The sequence below is a fragment of the Arvicanthis niloticus genome, chromosome 12, assembly GCF_011762505.2.
Source record: "Arvicanthis niloticus isolate mArvNil1 chromosome 12, mArvNil1.pat.X, whole genome shotgun sequence".
In the NCBI taxonomy this organism is placed as follows: domain Eukaryota; kingdom Metazoa; phylum Chordata; class Mammalia; order Rodentia; family Muridae; genus Arvicanthis; species Arvicanthis niloticus.
In genome coordinates, this window is record NC_047669.1 from 7,258,045 (window position 1) to 7,280,336 (window position 22,292).

At 35.8% G+C, this 22,292-nt stretch overlaps 1 protein-coding gene across 1 annotated transcript in view; it reads left to right on the forward strand.

The window, feature by feature from the left end:
* LOC117717993 (uncharacterized) overlaps positions 1-22,292 on the forward strand; it is a 148,712-nt gene that overhangs the window by 92,524 nt on the left and 33,896 nt on the right. Inside the window, exons 25-29 of the mRNA XM_076911165.1 lie at positions 4,409-4,749; positions 6,791-6,884; positions 14,945-15,291; positions 16,945-17,038; positions 21,231-21,616. Of these exons, the coding sequence (XP_076767280.1) occupies positions 4,409-4,749; positions 6,791-6,884; positions 14,945-15,291; positions 16,945-17,038; positions 21,231-21,616 (1,262 nt within the window). The remainder of the gene's footprint in view (positions 1-4,408; positions 4,750-6,790; positions 6,885-14,944; positions 15,292-16,944; positions 17,039-21,230; positions 21,617-22,292) is intronic.

The window sequence follows — 22,292 nt, forward strand, 5'->3', positions numbered from 1 at the left end:
ACACACACACACAGAGAGAGAGAGAGAGAGAGAGAGAGAGAGAGAGAGAGAGAGAGAGAGAGAGAGAGAGAGAGAGAAACACACACAAGCACACACACATGCTCGCAGGAACGCACACACATACATATGTACTTACATACACACATACATATATACATACATATGTATTCTGCTAAAATGCTGATAACACTAAAACTCTAATGACTTTAAGGTTGATGTCATCTCTTACTTGTGAATCTAACACATGGATAAATTTTTAAAGCATATACTCCCCATCCTTGACATCCAACACATGTTTTAGATTCCTTTCCAAATTCATGTCTTCTCTTTCACCTCCCCTTTCTCTTATTCCTCCTTTTTTCTCTATGATCTTGTTCATTTTTAATTTTTATACCAAGTGTGATTACTGCTGGTCGTATATTTTTGGATGTGGAGCCATCTCCTGAATGGTGATCAACCTCCAGAATCTCAACCTCCTCCACCCAAAAACTTCACCCATCATCACCAGCCATCAACTACCAATATCTCCTCAGAAATGGATGGAGCCTCATGACCAATTCCTCTGTACATTCTGTCATTCGGACTGCTCTCTGTATGTTGTGTGTAGGTAATCATAGCTGCAATGAGTTCTTGAAAGTTGGTTTCTGTTTTATTCTATTGAAAGTGCCCTTTGCCTTACAGAAGAAGCTTTGCAATTTTATGAGGTGCCATTTGTCTAGTGTTGATCTTAGAGCATAAGCCATTGATCTGTTCAGAAAATTCTCCCCTGTGTGCACATGGTCCAGGCTCTTTCCTACTTCCTCCTCTATTAGTTTCAGTGTATCTGGTTTTATGTGGAGGCTCTTGATCCACTTGGACTTGAGGTTTGTAGAAGAGATAAGAATGGATCAATGCGAATTCTTCTCCATGAGGACCTCCAGTTGAGCCAGCACCATTTGTTGAAAATGCTGTCTTTATCCACTGGATGGTTTCCGAACCAGTTTCCGGTTTTGTTGATTGTTTGTATAGTTCTTTTTACTTGGTTGATTTCAGTCCTGAGTTTGAATATTTCCTGCCTTTGAGTATTCCTTTGTGTATTTGCTTCTTTTTGTTCTAGTGTTTTCAGGTGTGATGTGAAGCTGCCAATGTATTTTATCTCCAGTTTCCTTTTAAAGGCATTTTAGAGCTATGAATTTTCCCCTTAGCCCTGCTTTCATTGTGTCCCATAAGTTTTGGTATGATGTGCTTTCATTTCATGGGTTGGTAGGGGAACAACTTTATTGAAGCAGGGGTAGCTGAGAAGGGATAGGGTGTTTCTGGGAAGAAAACCAGGAAGGGGGATAACATGTAAAATGTAAATAAAGAGAATACCTAATAAAAATGAAAAATAAAGAATTGTTTTCTATTTGTGGAAAGTATAATATGGCCTACAGAAATTTACATATATTAATATATACATATATTTTACATAAACACACTTATGAACTAATAGTGAGTTTGGCAAATTAACAATATATAACCTTATTGTAGAAATCAGTTTTCTTTTTGTACACCAGCAAAAAATTAAATTACAAAACTTCTATTTGCAATGGCATCAAATACAGTATTTTTTCAGAAAAATGTTAAGTTAATTCTAACATTGAAAAATGCAAAAGTTAAATTACTTATTGAAAAAGAAACAAAATTAGGTTACATATAATGTCTCATCTTCATATTTACTGTTTAAAATCTAATCAGGAAGAGACTCTGATAATGGCTTGTAGACCATGGGATAAAATTGAGAGTCCAGAAAATTAACCCTGATTTTTGGTCAGTTGGCATTTAGGGAAGTATCAAAGAAATTTGGCAAAGCTGGATAATGTGCAAAGACCATAATTATATATTGAACTTATATATTGTTCATACACACACACACACACACACACACACACACACACACACACACATATATATATATATATATATATATATATATATTACTTATATATTATAACTCTTTACCTCATGCCATCCATAAAAATTAGCTCATGGATGTAAATTTAAGAGCTAGAATGGTGAAACTTGAAGTTGTGAGACAAGAACATCTTTATGATTTTATGTCAGAAAGAGTCCCTAGATATGCCACTGAAACTTTGATTTTGAAAATGAACAGCCTAGTTGTGATTGAACTGGCAAGTTTTGCTCACTGATGTAATAGTGACATAAATGGCATGGATTTAATACTCACTCTAAAAGATAGAATCCGTTAATAATATTGTTAACTAGGCCAAAACTTTCTGACTGCCATGGTCATCGATATAAGGGAGACCTAGTACTACTTTTCAAAATGATCATTGTACTAAATTGTCCCATACGGTCCCATCTTTATACCCATAGATTAGTGTATCTCTCAACCCTCATTGAAGGAATTTCCTTTTGCAGATGGTGATTAATACAGAGAACAGTAGCTAGCTGTTGAGTGTATTACCATCAATACCACTCGTTTTCCTCCCAAGATTTTTTGATTATTGATTAGAGGATAAAAGGAGTGTAAGCAGTAGATAGTGGACATCTGCAATAGAGCTTTATTTATTAAACATGGTAGAAGAATTGTGTTCATGAGCTCACAGTGGCCATGACTTCATGCACAACACCCGTGTAAGATGAAGCCAGTAAAAACCCAGTCAAAAGGCCCAATCCATGTCTGAGACCCTATTTGGTAACCAATGGCTGCTTAACAAGGTTTGTAAGTTTTCTTCAAATATGCTGCCACTGCGATGCTACCCATGTCCAGTACATGGTTCTACACTCTTACATACACAAACAGCACTAATTAGACTCCTGGGTTTTGAAACAGACACACACACAAGACTATCTACAAACAGATATGCCTGCACACACACACATAAACACAAACTCACATACACAAACACACAGACACAGAAATGCGGGCAGGGAGAATCTTGAAGTTGGATGGAATAGGAGCAACTGGAAGTAAGAAAATGGAGAGTGAGTTTGATAAAAACACATTATATGCATAAATGAATTTTCAATAAAATGGTGCCTATGGAAAGAATAAATTGATAACTTGAGCTTCCACAAACTAAGAACTTGTGAGCTTCATGATATAAATGAAATGAGAAAACACAGATAAGAAACCAGACACATGATTTTGAATAGATTTACAAGTCATGTTTTCAGAATTTTTATTTACATATCATGAATGTATCTATGGAAATAGTATGATAAAGAATCCCATTTGAAACTCTCAATATTTTGAATATATATTTTCCTGAAGAAATAGAAATTGCCAAAAAACAGGAAAAGATTTTTACCATGATTAAACTTAGAGCAAAGTAAACTTAATCCAGTAGATTCCATTTCATTCTTCTGTAGTAGTTATAACTCTGTTTTTTAAAGGCAAATGTAAAAATTCTCGAAGATGTGGAGAAATAGAACCACCCCATACAACTGGAGTGGATGTAATATTGAATATTACATTTCAAATATGTTGTAAATTTCTAAACAATTAAAATGAATGACATCCAAGGGCCCAAAGTTCCACTTCTCAGTGCATTTCAAGGTGAAATAAAAACATATATCACACATTATGGATGTTCATGACAATATTATTCATAATAGCCAAAAGATGGAGACTGCCTTAATGCACATTTGTTGACAAATGGATGTAAAAATCTAATGCAGTATACAAATTCCACTTAGCAGCTAAAATATATGGAAGCAATTTGGATTATGAGAAAGAATGCTTCATAATGTATTCTGTCTATTGTCGAATAACTCTGGATGTACTCAAAGTTATTGGAAGTAAGGATAAGTGCATTTTTATGGGTAGTTTTGATTGTCTTCTTGACACAATGTAGAATCAGTTTGGAAATGTGTCTTCAATGAGAAAATTCTTAGATTAAGTTGGCCTGAGGTCATTCCTGTGAGGGATTTTTTGAATTTGGGTCTCTGTGTTTGAAAGACTTACTGTGAATTTGGACTGCACCATTCTTGGGCTGGGCCCAGGGATATTGCAGTCTTGACTGACTGTAGTGTTAGCATGCATGCATTCATTGTTCCTGTCTGTGGATGGACTATGGCTAGCTACCACAGGTTCCTGCTCCTTTGGCTTTCCTGTGATAATGGACTGTAACTTGGAGTATTTAGCTAAACAAACCATTTCTACTTTAAAAAAAAAAAGGAAAAACAGGAAAACTAATGAGTGCATTGAAAAGATTAATGTAGGAAACTTTGTCTATTAAAACACAACAGTTACTTGGGCTGGAGAGATGGCTCAGCAGTTTAGAGGTATTGCTGCTCTTCTGATGGCCCTGGTATGAATCCCCAGCACCCATACACAGACATACATACTGACAAGATACTCTTTCCCTTAAGAGAAATAAAAAAAATTAAAGTCACTTATTCTCAATATTAATTTTCATTAAAGGACATTGAAGAAGCTGATAAGCAGAAAGTCATCAGGTTGCAATCAGCAGAAAAGCTGAATGACCGTTGGGTGCATGCATCAGAAGACCAGAATCAAAGGGTGGTTCGTGCTTCCGAAAATGGAAATCACAGTGCAATTCATGTATCACAAAACCTGAATCGCAGTTTGGCGTGCACATCAGCAAATGAGAGTCAAACTGAGGTGCCTGAAAACCTGATGAACAGTGTGGTGCATGAAGCACAAAAGCCAAATCGCAGTGCTGCAGCCCTAGTTCTTCAAAAACAGCATGGAAAAACTAAAGAGCAACCTGTTCCTGTTGAGGAGAATCAACAAGAGGATGGGTAAGGCCACCGTGATATTTAACAGTAGATGTTACTCCCTAGTGATGCTCATAGGAACGATGACCATGTTGGATACTTCTTAAGCATGGCACCGTCAGACTTCCATGATCATACGATGCTGATAATCAATCAGATGTTATGTTTTCCAATTCTGTGGACATGGTTTTTTTAAAAGACAACCACAGTTGGCAAACTCATGTGACAACTAATATTCTAGAAGCTGGAGTAAAAGGGAGTTTTGATTGAAAATTAGAATAGTAAACAGTGTTTTGACAGTGTCTTGACAATATAGCACAAAATTATTGACTGTGGGTTGTTTAAGCATAAAAATTTTGCTTCTCTGCACTAACCTTTTTCTTGACCTGTATTATTTCTCAGTACTTGTAGAGTGTGTCAAGGTAGATATCCATTAAACATCATCTACTGAAGAGTATTTACAAAGTACACGTGCACACACACACACACACACAAACACACACACACTATACACACTACACACATGCACACACATACAATATCCACACACTCACATAAAACACAGACACCCACATATGAAAATGACAGCAGTCTCAAGAATAAAACTATTGGATGTAGAAAATTAAGTAGAGTGGTTTTGCACTTAGTTCATGGATCCAATAATTGATGGAGTTTTCTCACATTAGGGGAAGTGAATGATTGTTGACAGTATGTTATTTTATAGCTACTATTGTCTGCTGATAAATATAAGTTCAATCTCACCCATTTCTTAATGATATGTGATTTATCATCAAGAAAATATTTAATGAAATTTATCAAAATCCTTACAATTATGAAATATAGAACACTGAACCCTCCACCTTTATTTATTCTTTTTTACACAGTATAGTAAAAAGATTCATTTAGTTGGTATGAAGAACAAATAAATACATCTATTAGGATATCAAAACATAATTTCAATAGATAGAGTGGCCATATCCAATTAAAAATATTTATATGTCAGACAGCTTTGGTGCACACATTTAATCCCAGCAGTTGGGAGTTTGAGGCCAGCCTGGTCTGCAGAGTGAGTTTCAGGACAGCCAGGTCTATACAGAGAAACCCTGTCTCAAAAAACAAAAAATAAAAGTGTTTCTACAGATTCATCAGTAATTTTCAATATGTGTCACAAACTTTCATTCAATATCTGATTCTGTTTTTTTAATATTAGAAGAAAATTATTAATATCAGAGTTTCTTTAAAGCATAGATTTGAAAATTCATACTTTGTTGTTTGATTAAAATGAATTGTATAACCAGCTTTTCATGTCAACATGTTGTATTCATGTTCTTTAAAATGCAACATTAAATGAAAGTGCATTTTGTAAAACATTTTTTTCTCTTCAGTATCTGTTTTATTCAAGATTTTTTTATTTAATCTTTGTTTGATTGTAAGTACCTAGCATTTTTAACACTTACAAACTTGAGAAATGAGGATTGCCTTAAGGTTTTGGTCAGCCTAAATTCATACTAGAACAGGCTCAGGCAGAGAGAGATACATAGAAAATTCAAATCCATCTTGAGACTTAACACACACACACACACACACACACACACACACACACACACACACACAGAGGTGTGTGGGAGGGAGATTGAGAGAGATATCTCTCTGGTCATTGTGCCTATCCCCATTTCAAATGTGAAAACCATGAGATAAACATAGGGAAAAATCAGCAGGACTTTGCTTCTCTGTCAGACTTTTCACTATATTGAACAGAATGAAAGATTGTAGTGTTTGTTAATTTATATGAACCTGAAAAGCTTGGAGCTACATAGAAAAGCTGAATGCAGGTTGTAATTTTCATGCTTTTATTGCCCTAGGACTTCTCCCAGAACTTATCATAGCCAATTATTCTTTAAATCTTCTACATTTTATCTTGGAAAATTTTTCAAGTCTAGCTAGAACAATGACAGTAACCAAGCTATTCATTTGAATAATTTTAGAAAAGTATCTGCACATTTCAGGAACTCTGTTTTGTAAAAGTTGATCTGTGAGTATAATTATTTTAATATATGGTTTTTAGACTGAAACGTGGCAACCCGAATATAATAGTTAAATCAGAACATCCAACAGAAGATTCAGAACAGCTTCAGGTGATCTTGGATGGTACAAGTTTGGTAAGTCAGGTGTATTCCAAACACTATTTTTCTTTCTCAAGCAGTGTTTTACAGGAATACTTAGGCACCATGAAAAAAATCTCATGAGCAGTATGAGGCATATTCACACTGCAGAGATATATACAGGCAAAACTCCAATGCATATAAATGAAACAATGAATAAATTTAACAATTTAAAAATGATACAATTTAAAAATTAGATTTTGCTAATCAGTTCTCTGTGTTGTCCAGTGACTGTGCTAGTGAGTATGGAATAAAGACAACTTGTAGGACTTGGGTCTCTCCTCATATTGTGTATGTTCCAGGGAATGTACTCCAGTTACGAAGCTTGGTGTCAACTACCTGTACCTATAAAACTATCTTGTCTGTGTGAAATACATACACAGATACATACATACATATATACATACATACATACTTATATACATATGTATATGTATACTTAAATATATATATATATGTAAGTATGTAGGTATGTATGTGTGTATGTATTTCATACATACAAGATGTTCAGTAAACATATATATGTATATATATGTAAGCATGTATGTATGTGTGTGTGTATTCTGCTAAATGCTAATAACTCTAAGACTCTAATAACTTTAAAGTTGATGTCATCTATTATTTGTGGATGTCACACATATGAATAATTGAATGCATATACTCCCAATCTGGATATCCAACACATCTTTAAGATCCCTTTCCAACATCATGTCTCCTTGTTCTTCTCCCCCTTCCTTTTATTCCTCCTCTTTTTTCTGCATGTTCTTGTCTACTATTAATTATTCTACAAAGTTTGATTACTGTTGGTCATATATTTATGGATGTGCGGCCATCTCCTGAATGGTGATCAATATCTCAGTATCTACACTTCCTCCACCCAAAACCTTCACCCATCGTCACCAGCCATCAACTACCAATATCTCCTCAGAAAAGGATGGAGCCTCATGAGCCATTCCTCTGTACATTCTGTCATTCGGACTGCTCTCTGTATGTTGTGTGTAGGTAACCATAGCTGCAATGAGTTCTTGAAAGTTGGTTTCCATTTTGTTCTATTGAAAGTGCCCTTTGCCTTACAGAAGAAGTTTTGCAATTTTATGAGGTCCTTTTTGTCTAGCGTTGATCTTATAGCATAAGCCATTGTTGTTTTGTTCAACAAAATTTCTCCCGTGTGCAGGTGTTCAAGTCTCTTTCTCAATTTCTCCTCTGTTAGTTTCAGTGTATCTGGTTTTATGTGGAGGTTCCTGATCCACTTGGACTTGAGGTTTGTAGAAGAGATAAGAATGGATCAATGCGCATTCTTCTACATGAGGACCTCCAGTTGAGCCAGCACCATTTGTTGAAAATGCTATCTTTTTTGCACTGGATGGTTTTAGAACCAGCTCCTGGTTTTGTTGATTGTTTGTATAGTTCTTTTTACTTGTACTTGGTTGATTTCAGCCCTGAGTTTGATTATTTCCTGCCTTTGACTACTCCTGTGTGTATTTGCTTCTTTTTGTTCTTGAGCTTTCAGATGTGATGTGAAGCTGCCAGTGTATTTTATCTCCAGTTTCCTTTTAAAGGCATTTTAGAGCTATGAATTTTCCCCTTAGCCCTGCTTTCATTGTGTTCCATAAGTTTGGGTATGATGTACTTTCATTTCATGGGTTGGTAGGGGAACACCTTCACTGAAGCAGGGGTAGCTGGGAAGGGATAGGTGTTTCTGGGGAGAAAACCAGGAAAAGGGATAACATATGAAATGTAAATAAAGAAAATATCTAATTCTATTGTCTTCCTCTGAGATGTTAGTTATGCCTCATCTGCATATGCAAGGACTTCAGGTGTTGCCCCTAAGTCACTGATTACCACAGTCCTCTCCATGGGGTGTCTCAGTCACATGTTCCAGGACAGGAACCTTGTGGGGATTAGATTTAAACACCTACCATTCTCTTTTTTGTTGTTGTTTTGTTTTTACTGGATATTATATTTACATTTCAGATTTTCTCCCCTTATCCCCATTGCCCCCATCACCCAGGAACCTCCTATCCCATCCCCCCTCCTAAGCTTCTATGGGGCATATAATCCCACTCCCACCTCCCCACCCTCGAATTCCCCCTGCCACTCAGTGTTCATCCTTAATGGTGCCAAGAATCTCCTCTCCCACCTATGCCCTACAAGACCATCCTGCCTTCATGTACAGATGGAGTCATAGGTCCCTCCCTATGTGCTCCCAGGCTGGTGGTTTAGACCTTGGGGGGCTCTGGTTGGTTGGTATTGTTGCTCTCCTCATGGGGCCACAAACCCTTTCAGCTCCTTTAGTCTTCTCTCTAACTTCTCCATTGGGAAACCCTTGATCAGATCAGTGGTTAGCTGTGAGCATCTGCCTCTGAATGTGTCAGCCTCTGGCAGACCTCTAAGTAGACAGCTATATCAGGCTCTTGTCAGCATGTACTTCCTGCCATCCACATCAGTATCCATACCCAGGTGGAATGGTCTCCAGATGGCCACTTCTTCAGTGTCTGTCCCACACTTTGTCTCCATATTTGCTCCCTTGAGTATTTTGTTACTCATTCTAAGTAGGACTGAGGCACCCACACTTGGTCTTCCTTCTTCATGAGCTTCATGTGGTCTGTGACTTGAGTCTTGGCTATTCCAAGCTTTTGGGCTAACATCCGCTTATCAGTGAGTAAATACCATGTGTGTTCTTTTGTGATTGGGTTAATTCACTCAGGATGATATTTTCTAGTTCCATCCATTTACCTAAGAATTTCTCAAATTTATTATTTTTAATAGCTGAGTAGTACTCCATTGTGTAAATGTACCACATTTTTTGTATCCATTCCTCTGTTGAAGGACATCTGGGTTCTTTCCAGCTTCTAGCTATTATAAATAAGGCTGCTATGAACATAGTGGAGCATATGTCCTTATTATATCTTGGAGCATCTTATGGGTATATGCCCAGGAGTGGTATAGCTGGATCCTCAGGTTCAGTTTTCTGAGGAACTGCCAGACTGATTTCCAGAGTACTTGTACCAGCTTGCAATCCCACCAACAATGGAGGAGTGTTCCTCTTTCTCCACATCCTCGCCAGCATCTACCATCACTTGAGTTTTTGATCTTAGCCCTTCTGACTGGTGTGAGGTAGTATCTCAGGGTTGTTTTGATTTGCATTTCCATGATGACTAAGGATATTGAGCATTTCTTAAGGTGCTTCTCTCGGCTATTCGAGTTTCCTCAGTTGAGAATTCTTTGTTTAGCTCTGTACCCCATTTTTAATAAGGTTATTTGGTTTTCTGGAGTATAATTTCATGACTTCTGTGTATATACTAGATATTAGCCCTCTATCAGATGTAGGATTGGCAAAGATATTTTCCCAATATGTTGGTAGCTGTTTTGTCTTATTGACAATATCCTTTGCCTTATAGAAGCTTTGCAGTTTTATGAGATCCCATTTGTCAATTCTTGATCTTACAGCATAAGCCATTGGTGTTCTGTTCAGGAACTTTTCCCCTGTGCCTAGATATTCAACGGTCTTCCCCACCTTTTCTTCTATTAGTTTCAGCATATCTGGTTTTATGTGAAGGTCCATTATCCACTTGGACTTGAGTTTTGTACAAGGAGATAAGAATGGATGGATTTTCATCCTTCTACATGCTGAATTCCAGTTGAACCAGCACCATTTACTGAAAATGGCGTCTTTTTTCCCACTGGATGGTTTTAGTTCCTTTGTCAAAGATCAAGTGACCATAAGTGTGTGGGTTCATTTCTGGATCTTCAATTCTATTCCACTGATTTTCCCACCTGTCTCTGTACCAATACCATGCAGTTTTTTTTTTTTTAAATCACTATTGCTCTGTAGTACAGTTTGAGATCAGGGGCAGTGATTCCCCCAGAAGTTCTTTTATTGTTGAGAATAGTTCTCACTATCCTGGCTTTTTGTTATTCCAAATGAATTTGCAAATTGCTCTTTCTATCTCTATGAAGAATTGATTTGAAATTTTGATGGGGATTACATTGAACCTGTAGATTGCTTTTGGCAAGATGGCCATTTTTACTAAGTTAATCCTGCCAATCAATGGGAGATCTTTCCATCTTCTGAGATCTTCTTTTTCTTTCTTCAGAGACTTGAAGTTCTTGTCATACAGATCTTTTACTTGCTTAGTTAGGTTCACTCTAAGGTATTTTATATTATTTGTGACTATTGTGAAGGGTGTCATTTCCCTAACTTCTTTCTCAGTCTGTTTATCCTTTGATTAGAGGAAGTCTACTGATTGGTTTGAGTTGATTTTATATCCAGCCACTTTGCTGAAGTTGTTTATCAGGTTTAGAAGTTTTCTGTTGGAAGTTTAAAGGTCACTGAAGTATACTATCATATCATCTACAAATAGTGAAATTTTGACTTCTTCCTTTCCTATTTGTATCTCTTTGACTTCCTTTTGGTGTCTAATTGCTCTGGCTAGGACTTCCAGTACTATATTGAATAGGTGAGGTGAGAGTGGGCAGCCTTGTCTAGTCCCTGATCTTAGTGGGATTGCTTCAAGTTTCTCTCCATTTAGTTTGATGTTGGCTACTGGCTTGCTGTATATTGCTTTTACTATGTTTAGGTATGGGCCTTGAATTCCTGATCTTTCCAAGACTTTTAACATGAAGGGATGTTGAATTTTGTCAAATGCTTTCTTGGCATCTAGTGAGATGATTATGTGGTTTTTTCTTTGTGTTTATTTATGTGGTGAAATTACATTGATGGATTTCCAAATACTGAACCATCCCTGCATTCCTGGGATAAAGCCTATTTGATCATGATGCATGATTGCTATGATTGCTTTGATGTGTTCTTGGATTTGGTTTGCAAGAATATTATTGAGTATTTTTGCATCAATATTCATAAGAGAAATTGGTCTGTAGTTCTCTTTCTTTGTTGGGTTTTTGTGAGGTTTAGGTATGAGCATAATTGTAGCTTCATAGAATGAATTGCATAGTGTTCCTTCTGTTTCTATTCTGTGGAATAGTTTGAAGCAAATTGGTGTTAGGTCTTCTTTGAAGGTCTGATAGAATTCTGCACTAAAACCATCTGGTTCTAGACTTTTTTTTGTGGGGAGACTTTTAATGACTGTTTCTATTTCTTTAGGGGTTATGGAACTATTTAGATGGTTTATCTGCTCCTGATTTAATTTTGATACTTGGTATCTGTCTAGAAAATTGTCCATTTCATCCAGATTATCCAATTTTATTGAGTATAGGCCTTTGAAGTAGGATTTGACAATTTTTATTTCCTCGGTTTCTGTTGTTATGTCTCCCTTTTCAGTTCTGATTTTATTAATTTGGATACTGTCTCTGTGCCCTTTGGTTAGTCTGGCTAAGGGTTTATCTATCCTGTTGATTTTCTCAAAGAACCAGCTCCTCATTTTGTATTTTGTATAGTTCTTTCTGTTTCTACTTGGTTGATTTCACCCCTGAGTTTGATTATTTCCTTCTGTCTACTCCTCTTGGGTATATTAGCTTCTTTTTTGTTCTAAAGCTTTCAGGAGTGCTGTCAAGTTGTTAGTGTTTGCTCTTTCCAGTTTCTTTTTGTAGGCACTTAGAGCTATGAGTTTTCTTCTTAGTACTGCTTTCATCGAGTCCCACAACTTTTGGTATGATGTGTCCACTTTTCATTAAATTCTAAAAAGTCTTTAATTTCTTTCTTTATTCCATCCTTGACCAATTCATCATTGAGTAAAGCATTGTTCAGTTTCCACGTATATGTAGGCTTTCCGTTGTTTTTGTAACTATTAAAGACCAGCCTTAGTCCATGGTGGTCTGATAGGGTACAAGGGATTATTTCAATCTTTTTGTATCTGTTGAGGCCTGTTTTGTGACCAATCATATGGTCTATTTTGGAGAAGGTACCATGAGGTGCTGAGAAAAGGGTATATTCTTTTGTTTTAGGATGAAATGTTCTACAGATGTCAGTTAAATCCAATTGGTTCATAACCTATGTTAGTTTCATTGTGTCTTGGTTTAGTTTTCGTTTCCATGATCTGTCCATTGCTGAGAGTGGGGTGTTGAAATCTCCCACTATTATTGTGTGAGGTGCAATGTATGCTTTCAGCTTTAGCAAAGTTTCTTTTATGTATGTGGGTGCCCTTTCATTTGGGACATAGATGTTGAGAATTGCGAGTTCCTCTTGGTACATTTTTCCTTTCATGAATATGAAGTGTCCTTCCTTATCTTTTTTTTGATTATTTTTGGTTGAAAATCTATTTTATTTAATATTAGAGTCGCTACTCCAGCTTGTTTCTTGGGACCATTTGCTTGTTTTCCATTGTTTTACTCTGAGGTGGTGTCTGTCTTTTTCACAGAGGTGCATTTCCTGTATGCAGCAAAATGCTGGGTCCTGTATATGTATCCAGTCTGATAGTCTATGTCTTTTTATTGGAAAATTGAGTCCATTGATATCAAGAGATATTAAGGGAAAATGATTGTTGCTTCCTGTTATTTTTGTTATTAGAGGTGGAATTATGTTTGTGTAACTATCTTCTTTTGGGGTTGTTGGAAGACTACTTTCTTGCTTTTTCTTGGTTTGAGTTTTCCATCCATTATCCTTTGAAGTGCTGGATTTGTGGGAAGATATTGTGTAAATGTGGTTTTGTTATGGAATATCTTGGTTTCTCCATCAATAGTGATTGAGAGTTTTGCTGGGTATAGTAGTCTGGGCTGGCATTTGTGATCTCTTAGGGTCTGTATGATATCAGTTCAGGATCTTCTGGCTTTTATAGTCTCTAGTGAGAAGTCTGGTGTAATTCTGATAGGTCTGCCTTTATATGTTACTTCACCTTTTTCCCTTACTGCTTTTAGTATTTTTTTTCTTTGTTTTGTATATTTGATGTTTTGATTATTATGTGACGGGAGGTATTTCTTTTTTGGTCCAGTCTATTTGGGGTTCTGAAGGCTTCTTATATATTTCTGGAGATTTCTTTCTTTAGATTAGGGAAGTTTTCCTCTACAATTTTGTTAAAGATATTTACTGGCCCTTTAAGTTGGGAGTTTTCACCCTCATCTATACCTATAATCCTTAGGTTTGGCTTTCTCGTTGTGTCTTGGATTTCCTATATGTTTTGGCTTAGAAGCTTTTTGCATTTTGCATTTTCTTTTATAGTTGTGCCAATGTTTTCCATGGTATATTCTGCACATGAGATTCTCTCTTCTATCTCTTGTATTCTGTTGGTGATGCTTGTGTCTATGACTCCTGATTTCTTTCCTAGGTTTTCTGTCTCCAGGGTAGTCTCCCTTTGTGATTTCGTGATTGTTTCTACTTCCATTTTTATGTTCTGGATGGTTTTGTTTAATTCCTTCACCTGTTTGGTTGTGTTCTCTTGTAATTCTTTAAGGAATTTTTGTGTTTCCAGTTTACCTGTTTACCTGTGTTCTCCTCAAATTCTTTGAGAGTGTTATTTATGTCCTTCTTAAAGCCCTCATCATCATCATCATTAGAAGTGATTTTAAATCTGAATCTTGCTTTCCTAGTAATACAGGGAATTCAGGACTTTCTTGTGTGGGAGAAGTAGGTTCTAATGATGCCAAGTACCCTGGGTTCCTTATGCTTATGTTCTTGTGCTTGCCTTTTGCCATCTGTATCTCCTTAGTGCTACCTGCCCTGTCTCTGAATGGAGCCTGTCTTTCCTATTATTTTGGTTGTAGCAGAACTGTATGGGGTGGGTGTAACTACTGGGGTAACATCTGGGGACCAAAATCTGCTCAGGGCTCAGGTGCAGACAGGATATTGCCCAGGTTAGAGCTCTGGGAGCCCTGCTTCCTCTGGGTTCTTAGAGATTGGGGGCAGAGCTGCCACCCAAGATCTGCTCAGTGCTCCAGGCTGGGAGTGACTTATGGGTCCTTGTGGGTCCCAGTTACTCCCTGTTTGTGGTTGACATTGCTGTCTGCTTACCTAAGATACTGCCTGGGGTAAAGTTCCTGGGAGCCCTGCTTCCTCTGGGTTCTCTGTGATTGGAGGCAGAGCTGCCACTCAGGATCTGCTCAGTGCTCTGTCCCAGACTGGAAGGAACCAAGTCAGTTATTCTTAATATTAATTTTCATTAAAGGTTACTGAAGAAGCTGATAAGCAGAAAGTCGTCAGGTTGCAATCAGCAGAAAAGCTGAATGACAGTTGGGTGCATGCATCAGAAGGCCAGATTCAAAGTGTGGTTCATCCTTCAGAAAATGAAAATTACAATGCAATTCATGTATCCAAAAACCTGAATCCCAGTTCAGCATACACATTAGAAAAGGCGACTCAAACTGAGGACCCCACAGCTGAAACCGTGATGAACAGTGTGGTTCATGAAGCAGAAAAGCCGAATCGCAGTGCTGCAGCCCTAGGTCTTCAAAAACAGCATGGAAAAACTAAAAAGCAACCTGTACCTGTTGAGGAGAATCAACAAGAGGATCGGTAAGGCCACCGTGATATTTAACAGTAGATGTTACTCCCTAGTGATGCTCATAGGAACGATGACCATGCTGGATACTTCTTAAGCATGGCACCGTCAGACTTCCATGATCATAAGATGCTGATAATCAATCAGATGTTATGTTTTCCAATTCTGTGGACATGTTTTGTTTTTTTTTTGTTTTTTTGTTTTTTTTTGTAAAAGACAACCACAGTTGGCAAACTCATGTGACAACTAACATTCTAGAAGCTGGAGTAGAAGGGAGTTTTGATTGGAAATTAGAATAGTAAACAGTGTTTTAACAGTATCTTGACAATATAGCACAAATTTATTGAGTGTGGGTCTTTTTAAGAGTAAAAGACTTGCCTCCCTGCACTAACCTTTTCCTTGACCTGTATTATTTCTTTATTATTAATCTTCATAATAAATTCTTAATTTATTATTCTCATTTCTTCTTAATCTCACCCATTTCTTTATTTACAAATTATCATTTATCATTAAGAAAATATTTAATTAAATTTATCAAAATTCTTACAATTATTAAATTTAGAACACTGAACTCCCTCCATTTATTTATTCTTTTTACATGGTTTAGTAAAAAGATCCATTTAGTTGGTATCAAGAATAAATAAATATATCAATTAGGATATAAAAAATCATACTTTCAATTGACAGGGAAGCCATAACCCAATTAAAAAGTGTTTGTTTATACAGATTCATCAGTAATTTTCAGTATGAGCCAATGGTTTTCATTCATAATCTGATTGTGTTTATTTTTAATATTAGAAGATTTTTAATATCAGAGTTTCTTTAAAGCATAGATTTGGAAATCCATACTTTATTATTTGATTTAAAATTAACAGCATATTTATTATTTATCTCAACATATTATATTCATTTCCTTTTAAAATGCAACATTAAATGAAAATGCATTTTGGAAAGATTTTTTTCTCTGCAATTTTCTGACTGTTTTCTGTAGTTTTAAAAAAGTCTTTGTTTAATGGTAATTATCTAATATTCCCAACACTCCTAAACTTGAGAAATGGGGATTGCCTTAAAGTTTTGGTCAGTCGGAATTTATACTAGGGCAGGCTCAGACAGGGATACATAGAAAACCCAAGTCTATCTTTACACTTAACAGACAAACACACACACACACACACACACACACACACACACACAAATATGCACATACACAAAGAGAGAGAAGTGTGATAGGGAGATTGAGAGAGTTATCTTCATAGTCATTGTGTCTATCTTCATTTTAAATGTGACAACCATTAGATAAACATAGGAAAACATCCGCAGGATTCTGCTTCTCTGTTACACTTTTCACTATATTGTATACAATGAAAGATTCTAGTGTTTGTTAATTCATATGGACCTGAAAATCTAGGATCTATATGGAAAAGCTGAATGTAGGATGTAATTTTCATGTTACTATAGCCCTCTGACTTCTCCCCAAACTTAACATAGACAATTATTCTTTATATTTTGTACATTATATAGTTGCAAAATTTTCAAGCCCAGCTAGAAGAATGATGGTTACCAAGTCATTCATTTGAATAATCTTAGAAAAGTATCTGCACATTTCAGGAACTCTGTTTTGTAAAAGTTGATCTTTGAGTATAATTATTTTAAAATATGGTTTTTAGACTGAAGCAAGACAACCCGAAGATAAAAGTTGAATCGGAACATCCAACACAGGATTCAGAACAGCTTCAGGTGATCTTGGATAGTACAAGTTTGGTAAGTCAGGTGTATTCAGAACACTGTTTTCCTTTGTCAAGTAGGGTTATATAGAAATGCTTGAGGCACCATGAGAAACATCCCATGAGCATTAGCAGGCATATTCACTCTGCAGAAATACATACAGGCAAAACTCCAATGCATATAAATGAAACAATGAATAAATTTAACAATTTAAAAATGATACATTTTAAAAATTAGATTTAGCTAATCAGTTGTGTGTTGTCATGTGACTGCCCTAGTGAGTATGAAATACTGACAACTTGCTGGACTTGGTTCTCCCCTCATACTATGTGAGTTCCAGAGTTGTACTCCAGTTACCAGGCTTGGTGTCAACTACCTGTACCCCCCCCCCCCCAAAAAAAATCTTGTCTGTCTGAAATACATACACATACATACATACATACAACATACATATGTATACTGCTAAAACACTAAAAACTCTAAAATTCTAATAACTTTAAAATTGATGCTTTCTATTATTTGTGAATCTCACACATATGGATAATTTTAATGCATATAACCCCATTCTTGACATTCAACATATTCTTGAGATCTCTTCCCAAATTCATGCCTCCTTTTTCTTCTCCTCTTCCTCCTATTCCTCCTCTTTTTTTCTCCATGTTCCTGACCATTTTTAATTATCCTACCCAGTCTGATTACTTGAGACCTGAAGAAGAGACATGAATGGATCAATTTTCATTCTTCTACATTCTAACCTCCAGTTGAGCCAGCACCACTTGTTGAAGATGCTGTCTTCTTTTCCACTTGATGGTTTTAAAACCAGCTCCTCTTTTGTGGATTCTTTGTATAGTTCTTTTTGTTTTTACTTGGTTAATTTCAGCCCTGAGTTTATTTCCTGCCTTCTACTACTCCTATGTGTATTTGCTTTTATTTTGTCCTAGAGGTTTCAGATGTGATGTGAAGTTGCTAGTGTATGTTATCTTCAGTGTCTTCTTTGAGGTACTTAGAGCTATGAGTTTTCTTCTTAGCCCTGCTTTCATTGTATACCATAAGTTTTGGTATGAGATGCTTTCATTTTATGGGTGACTGGCAGAAAACACTCTTTGAAGCAGGATTGGGGGGGGGGATGGTAAAGATAGGAAGTTTCTTGGGAGAAAACCAGGAATGGAAATAACATGTAAAATAGAAATAAAGGAAAATCTAATAAAAATAAAAATAACAAAATAATTTTTGTTTGTAGATAATATAATATGGCATATAGGAAATTAAGCCTATTACTTGATTTATATATATATTACATAAACACACTTATGAACTAATTAGGAGTTTGGCAAAATAACAATATATAACCACATTATAGAAATCAGGGTTTGTTTTTTTTTTTTGTATACCAGAAAGGATAAAATTATAAAAATTCCATTTGAAGTAACATCAAAAAGAGTATGTTTTCAGAAACTGGTAAGTTGCTTCTAACATTTAAAATGATGTAAAAGTTAAATTATTTACTAAAAAGAAACAAAATTAGATTACATATAGTGTCTTATTTTCAAATTTACTGTCCAAAATCTAACAAGGAAGAGACTCTGATAATGGCTTGTAGACAAATGGGATAAATTTGAGATCTCAGAAAATTAAACCTGATTTTTGGTCAGTTGGAATTTACAGAAGTACCAAGGTGGTACTTCTGGTAATCTGGGTAATCTGGGTAAGGTGCAAAGACCACACATATATATTGTACTTAAATATTGTACTTATATTTATTATACTTATATACTATAAATATTTACCTCACACCATCTATAAAAATTAGCTCATAAATGTAAATTTAAGAGCTAGAATAGTGAAACTTGAAGTTGTGAAACAAGAAAATTTTTATGATTTTGTGTCAGAAAGAGTCCATAGATATGACACTAAACCTTGATTTTAAAATGAATAGCCTAGTTGTGATTGAACTGACAAGTTATGCTCACTGGTGTGATAGTGACATAAATGGCATGGATTTAATACTCACTCTAAAAGATGGAATCCATTTCTGATATTGTTAACTAGGCCAAAACTTTCTGACTGCCATGGTCATCGATATAAGGGAGACCTAGTACTATTTTTCAAAATGATCATTGTACTAAATTGTCCCTTAAGTTCCCATCTTTATACCCACAGATTAGTGTATCTCTCAACCCTCATTGAAGACATTTCCTTTTGCAGATGGTGATTAATACAGAGAACAGTAGCTGTTGAGTGTATTACCATCAATACCACTCGTTTTCCTCCCAAGATTTGGGGATTATTGAATAGAGGACTGAAGGAGTGTAAGCAGTAGATAGTGGACATCTGCAATAGAGTTTTCTTTATTGATCATGGTAGGACAATTATGTACATGAGCTAACAATAACTGTAACTTCATGTACAACAACTGCATAAGATAAAGCCAGCCAAAATTTCAGTCAAAAAGCCCCATCCCTGTCTGAGACTCTATTTCGTAATTAATGGCTGCTGAACAAGTTTGAGTAACTTTTCTTCAAATATGCTGCCACTGCAAAGTTACCCATGTCCAGTAGATTGTTCTATGCTCTTGCATATACAAGAAGCACTAATTAGACTCCTGGGGTTTGAAATAGACATGCACACAAGACTGCCTACAAACAGGTATGCGTGCACACACTCACACACACACACACACACACACACACACACACACACACACAAGGGGGCAGGGAAAACTTGAAGTTGTTTGGAATAGGGGAGAAACTGAAAGTAAGAAAATGGAGAGTGAGTTTGATAAAAACACATTATATGCATTAATGAATTTTTCAATAAAATTGTGTCTAAGGAAAAAGATAAATTGATAACTTGAGCTTCAACAAAGAACTTGTGAGCTTCATGATAAAAATGAAATGATAAAACACAGATAAGAAATCAGACACAAGATTTTGAATGAATTTACAAGCCATGTTTCATAGTTGTTATTTATATATCATAAATGTGTAATAATATTTAGTAATATTCCAAAGAGTGATAAAGAATCCATTTGAAACTGTCAATATTTTCAGTAACATTTTTCTGAAGAAATAGAAATTGCCATAAAAACAGGAGAACATGGCCAACTTGATTAAAATTAGGGAAAAGTAAACTTAATCCAGTAGATCCCATTTCATACTTCTGTAGTCATTATATTTGTTTTTTTAATGGCAAATAAATGTATTCTTGAAGATGTGGAGAAGTAGAACCACCCTACGCAGCTGCAGTGAATGCAGAATTGAAGATTCTATTTCAAATATGTTGTAAATTTTTTAACAATTAAAAAAATGAAATCCAAGAGTCCAACAATTTGAATTCTCAGTGCATTCCAAGGAGAAATAAAAATATGTATCCATAAAAGATCCTGTACATTATGGATGTTCAGGGCAGTGTTATTGATAATAGTCAAAAGATGGAGACAGCCTTAATGCACATAAGTTGACAAATGGATGTAAAAATGTAATGCACTCTACAAATTCCATTTAGCACTAAAATATATGGAGGCAATTTGGATTGTGAGAAAGAATGTCGCAAACTTTATTGTGTTTATCATCGAATAACTCTGGATGTACTCAAAATTATTAATGGTAAGGATAAGTACATCATTGTGGGTAGTTTTGATAGTCTTTTTGACACAATGTAGAATCAGTTTGGAAATGTGTCTTCAATGAGAAAATTCCTAGATTAAGTTGGCCTGAGGTCATTCCTGTGAGGGATTTTTTGAATTTGGGCCACTGGGTTTGAAAGACTTACTGTGAATTTGGACTGCACCATTCTTGGGCTGGGCCCAGGGATATTGCAGTCTTGACTGACTGTAGTGTTAGCATGCATGCATTCATTGTTCCTGTCTGTGGATGGACTATGGCTAGCTACCACAGGTTCCTGCTCCTTTGGCTTTCCTGTGATAATGGACTATAACTTGAACTGGTAAACTGATCAAACCATTTCTAATTAAAAATAATAAAGAGAGAATATCTGAAAACGAATGAGCAAATTGATTTTTTAAAATGAAGTATACTTTGTATATTAAAACACAACAGTTACTTGGGCTAGAGAGATGGCTCAGCAGTTTAGAGGTCTTGCTGCTCTTCTGATGGTCCTGGTATCTCCAGCACCCATACACAGACATACATACTGACAAGACACTCTTTCCCTTAAGAGAAATAAAAGAATTAAAGTCACTTATTCTTAATATTAATTTTCATTAAAGGTCAGTGAAGAAGCTGATAAGCAGAAAGTCATCAGGTTGCAATCAGCAGAAAAGCTGAATGACCGTTGGGTGCATGCATCAGAAGACCAGATTCAAAGGGTGGTTCGTGCTTCAGAAAATGGAAATCACAGTGCAATTCATGTATCAGAAAACCTGAATCCCAGTTCAGCATACACATTAGAAAAGGCGACTCAAACTGAGGACCCCGCATACACATTAGAAAAGGCGACTCAAACTGAGGACCCTGCAGCTAAAACCGTGATGAACAGTGTGGTGCATGAAGCAGAAAAGCCGAATCGCAGTGCTGCAGCCCTAGTTCTTCAAAAACAGCATGGAAAAACTAAAAAGCAACCTGTTCCTGTTGAGGAGAATCAACAAGAGGATGGGTAAGGCCACCGTGATATTTAACAGTAGATGTTACTCCCTAGTGATGCTCATAGGAACGATGACCATGTTGGATACTTCTTAAGCATGGCACCGTCAGACTTCCGTGATCATAAGATGCTGATAATCAATCAGATGTTATGTTTTCCAATTCTGTGGACTTTTTTTTTTTTCTTTCTTTTTTTTTTTTTTGTAAAAGACAACCACAGTTGGCAAACTCATGTGACAACTAACATTCTAGAAGCTGGAGTAGAAGGGAGTTTTGATTGGAAATTAGAATAGTAAACAGTGTTTTGACAGTGTCTTGACAATATAGCACAAATTTATTGAGTGTGGGTCTTTTTAAGAGTAAAAGACTTGCCTCCCTGCACTAACCTTTTCCTTGACCTGTATTATTTCTTAATTATTAATCTTCATAATAAATTCTTAATTTATTATTCTCATTTCTTCTTAATCTCACCCATTTCTTTATTTATAAATTATCATTTATCATTAAGAAAATATTTAATTAAATTTATCAAAATTCTTACAATTATTAAATTTAGAACACTGAACTCCCTCCATTTATTTATTCTTTTTACATGGTTTAGTAAAAAGATCCATTTAGTTGGTATCAAGAATAAATAAATATATCAATTAGGATATAAAAAAATCATACTTTCAATTGACAGGGAAGCC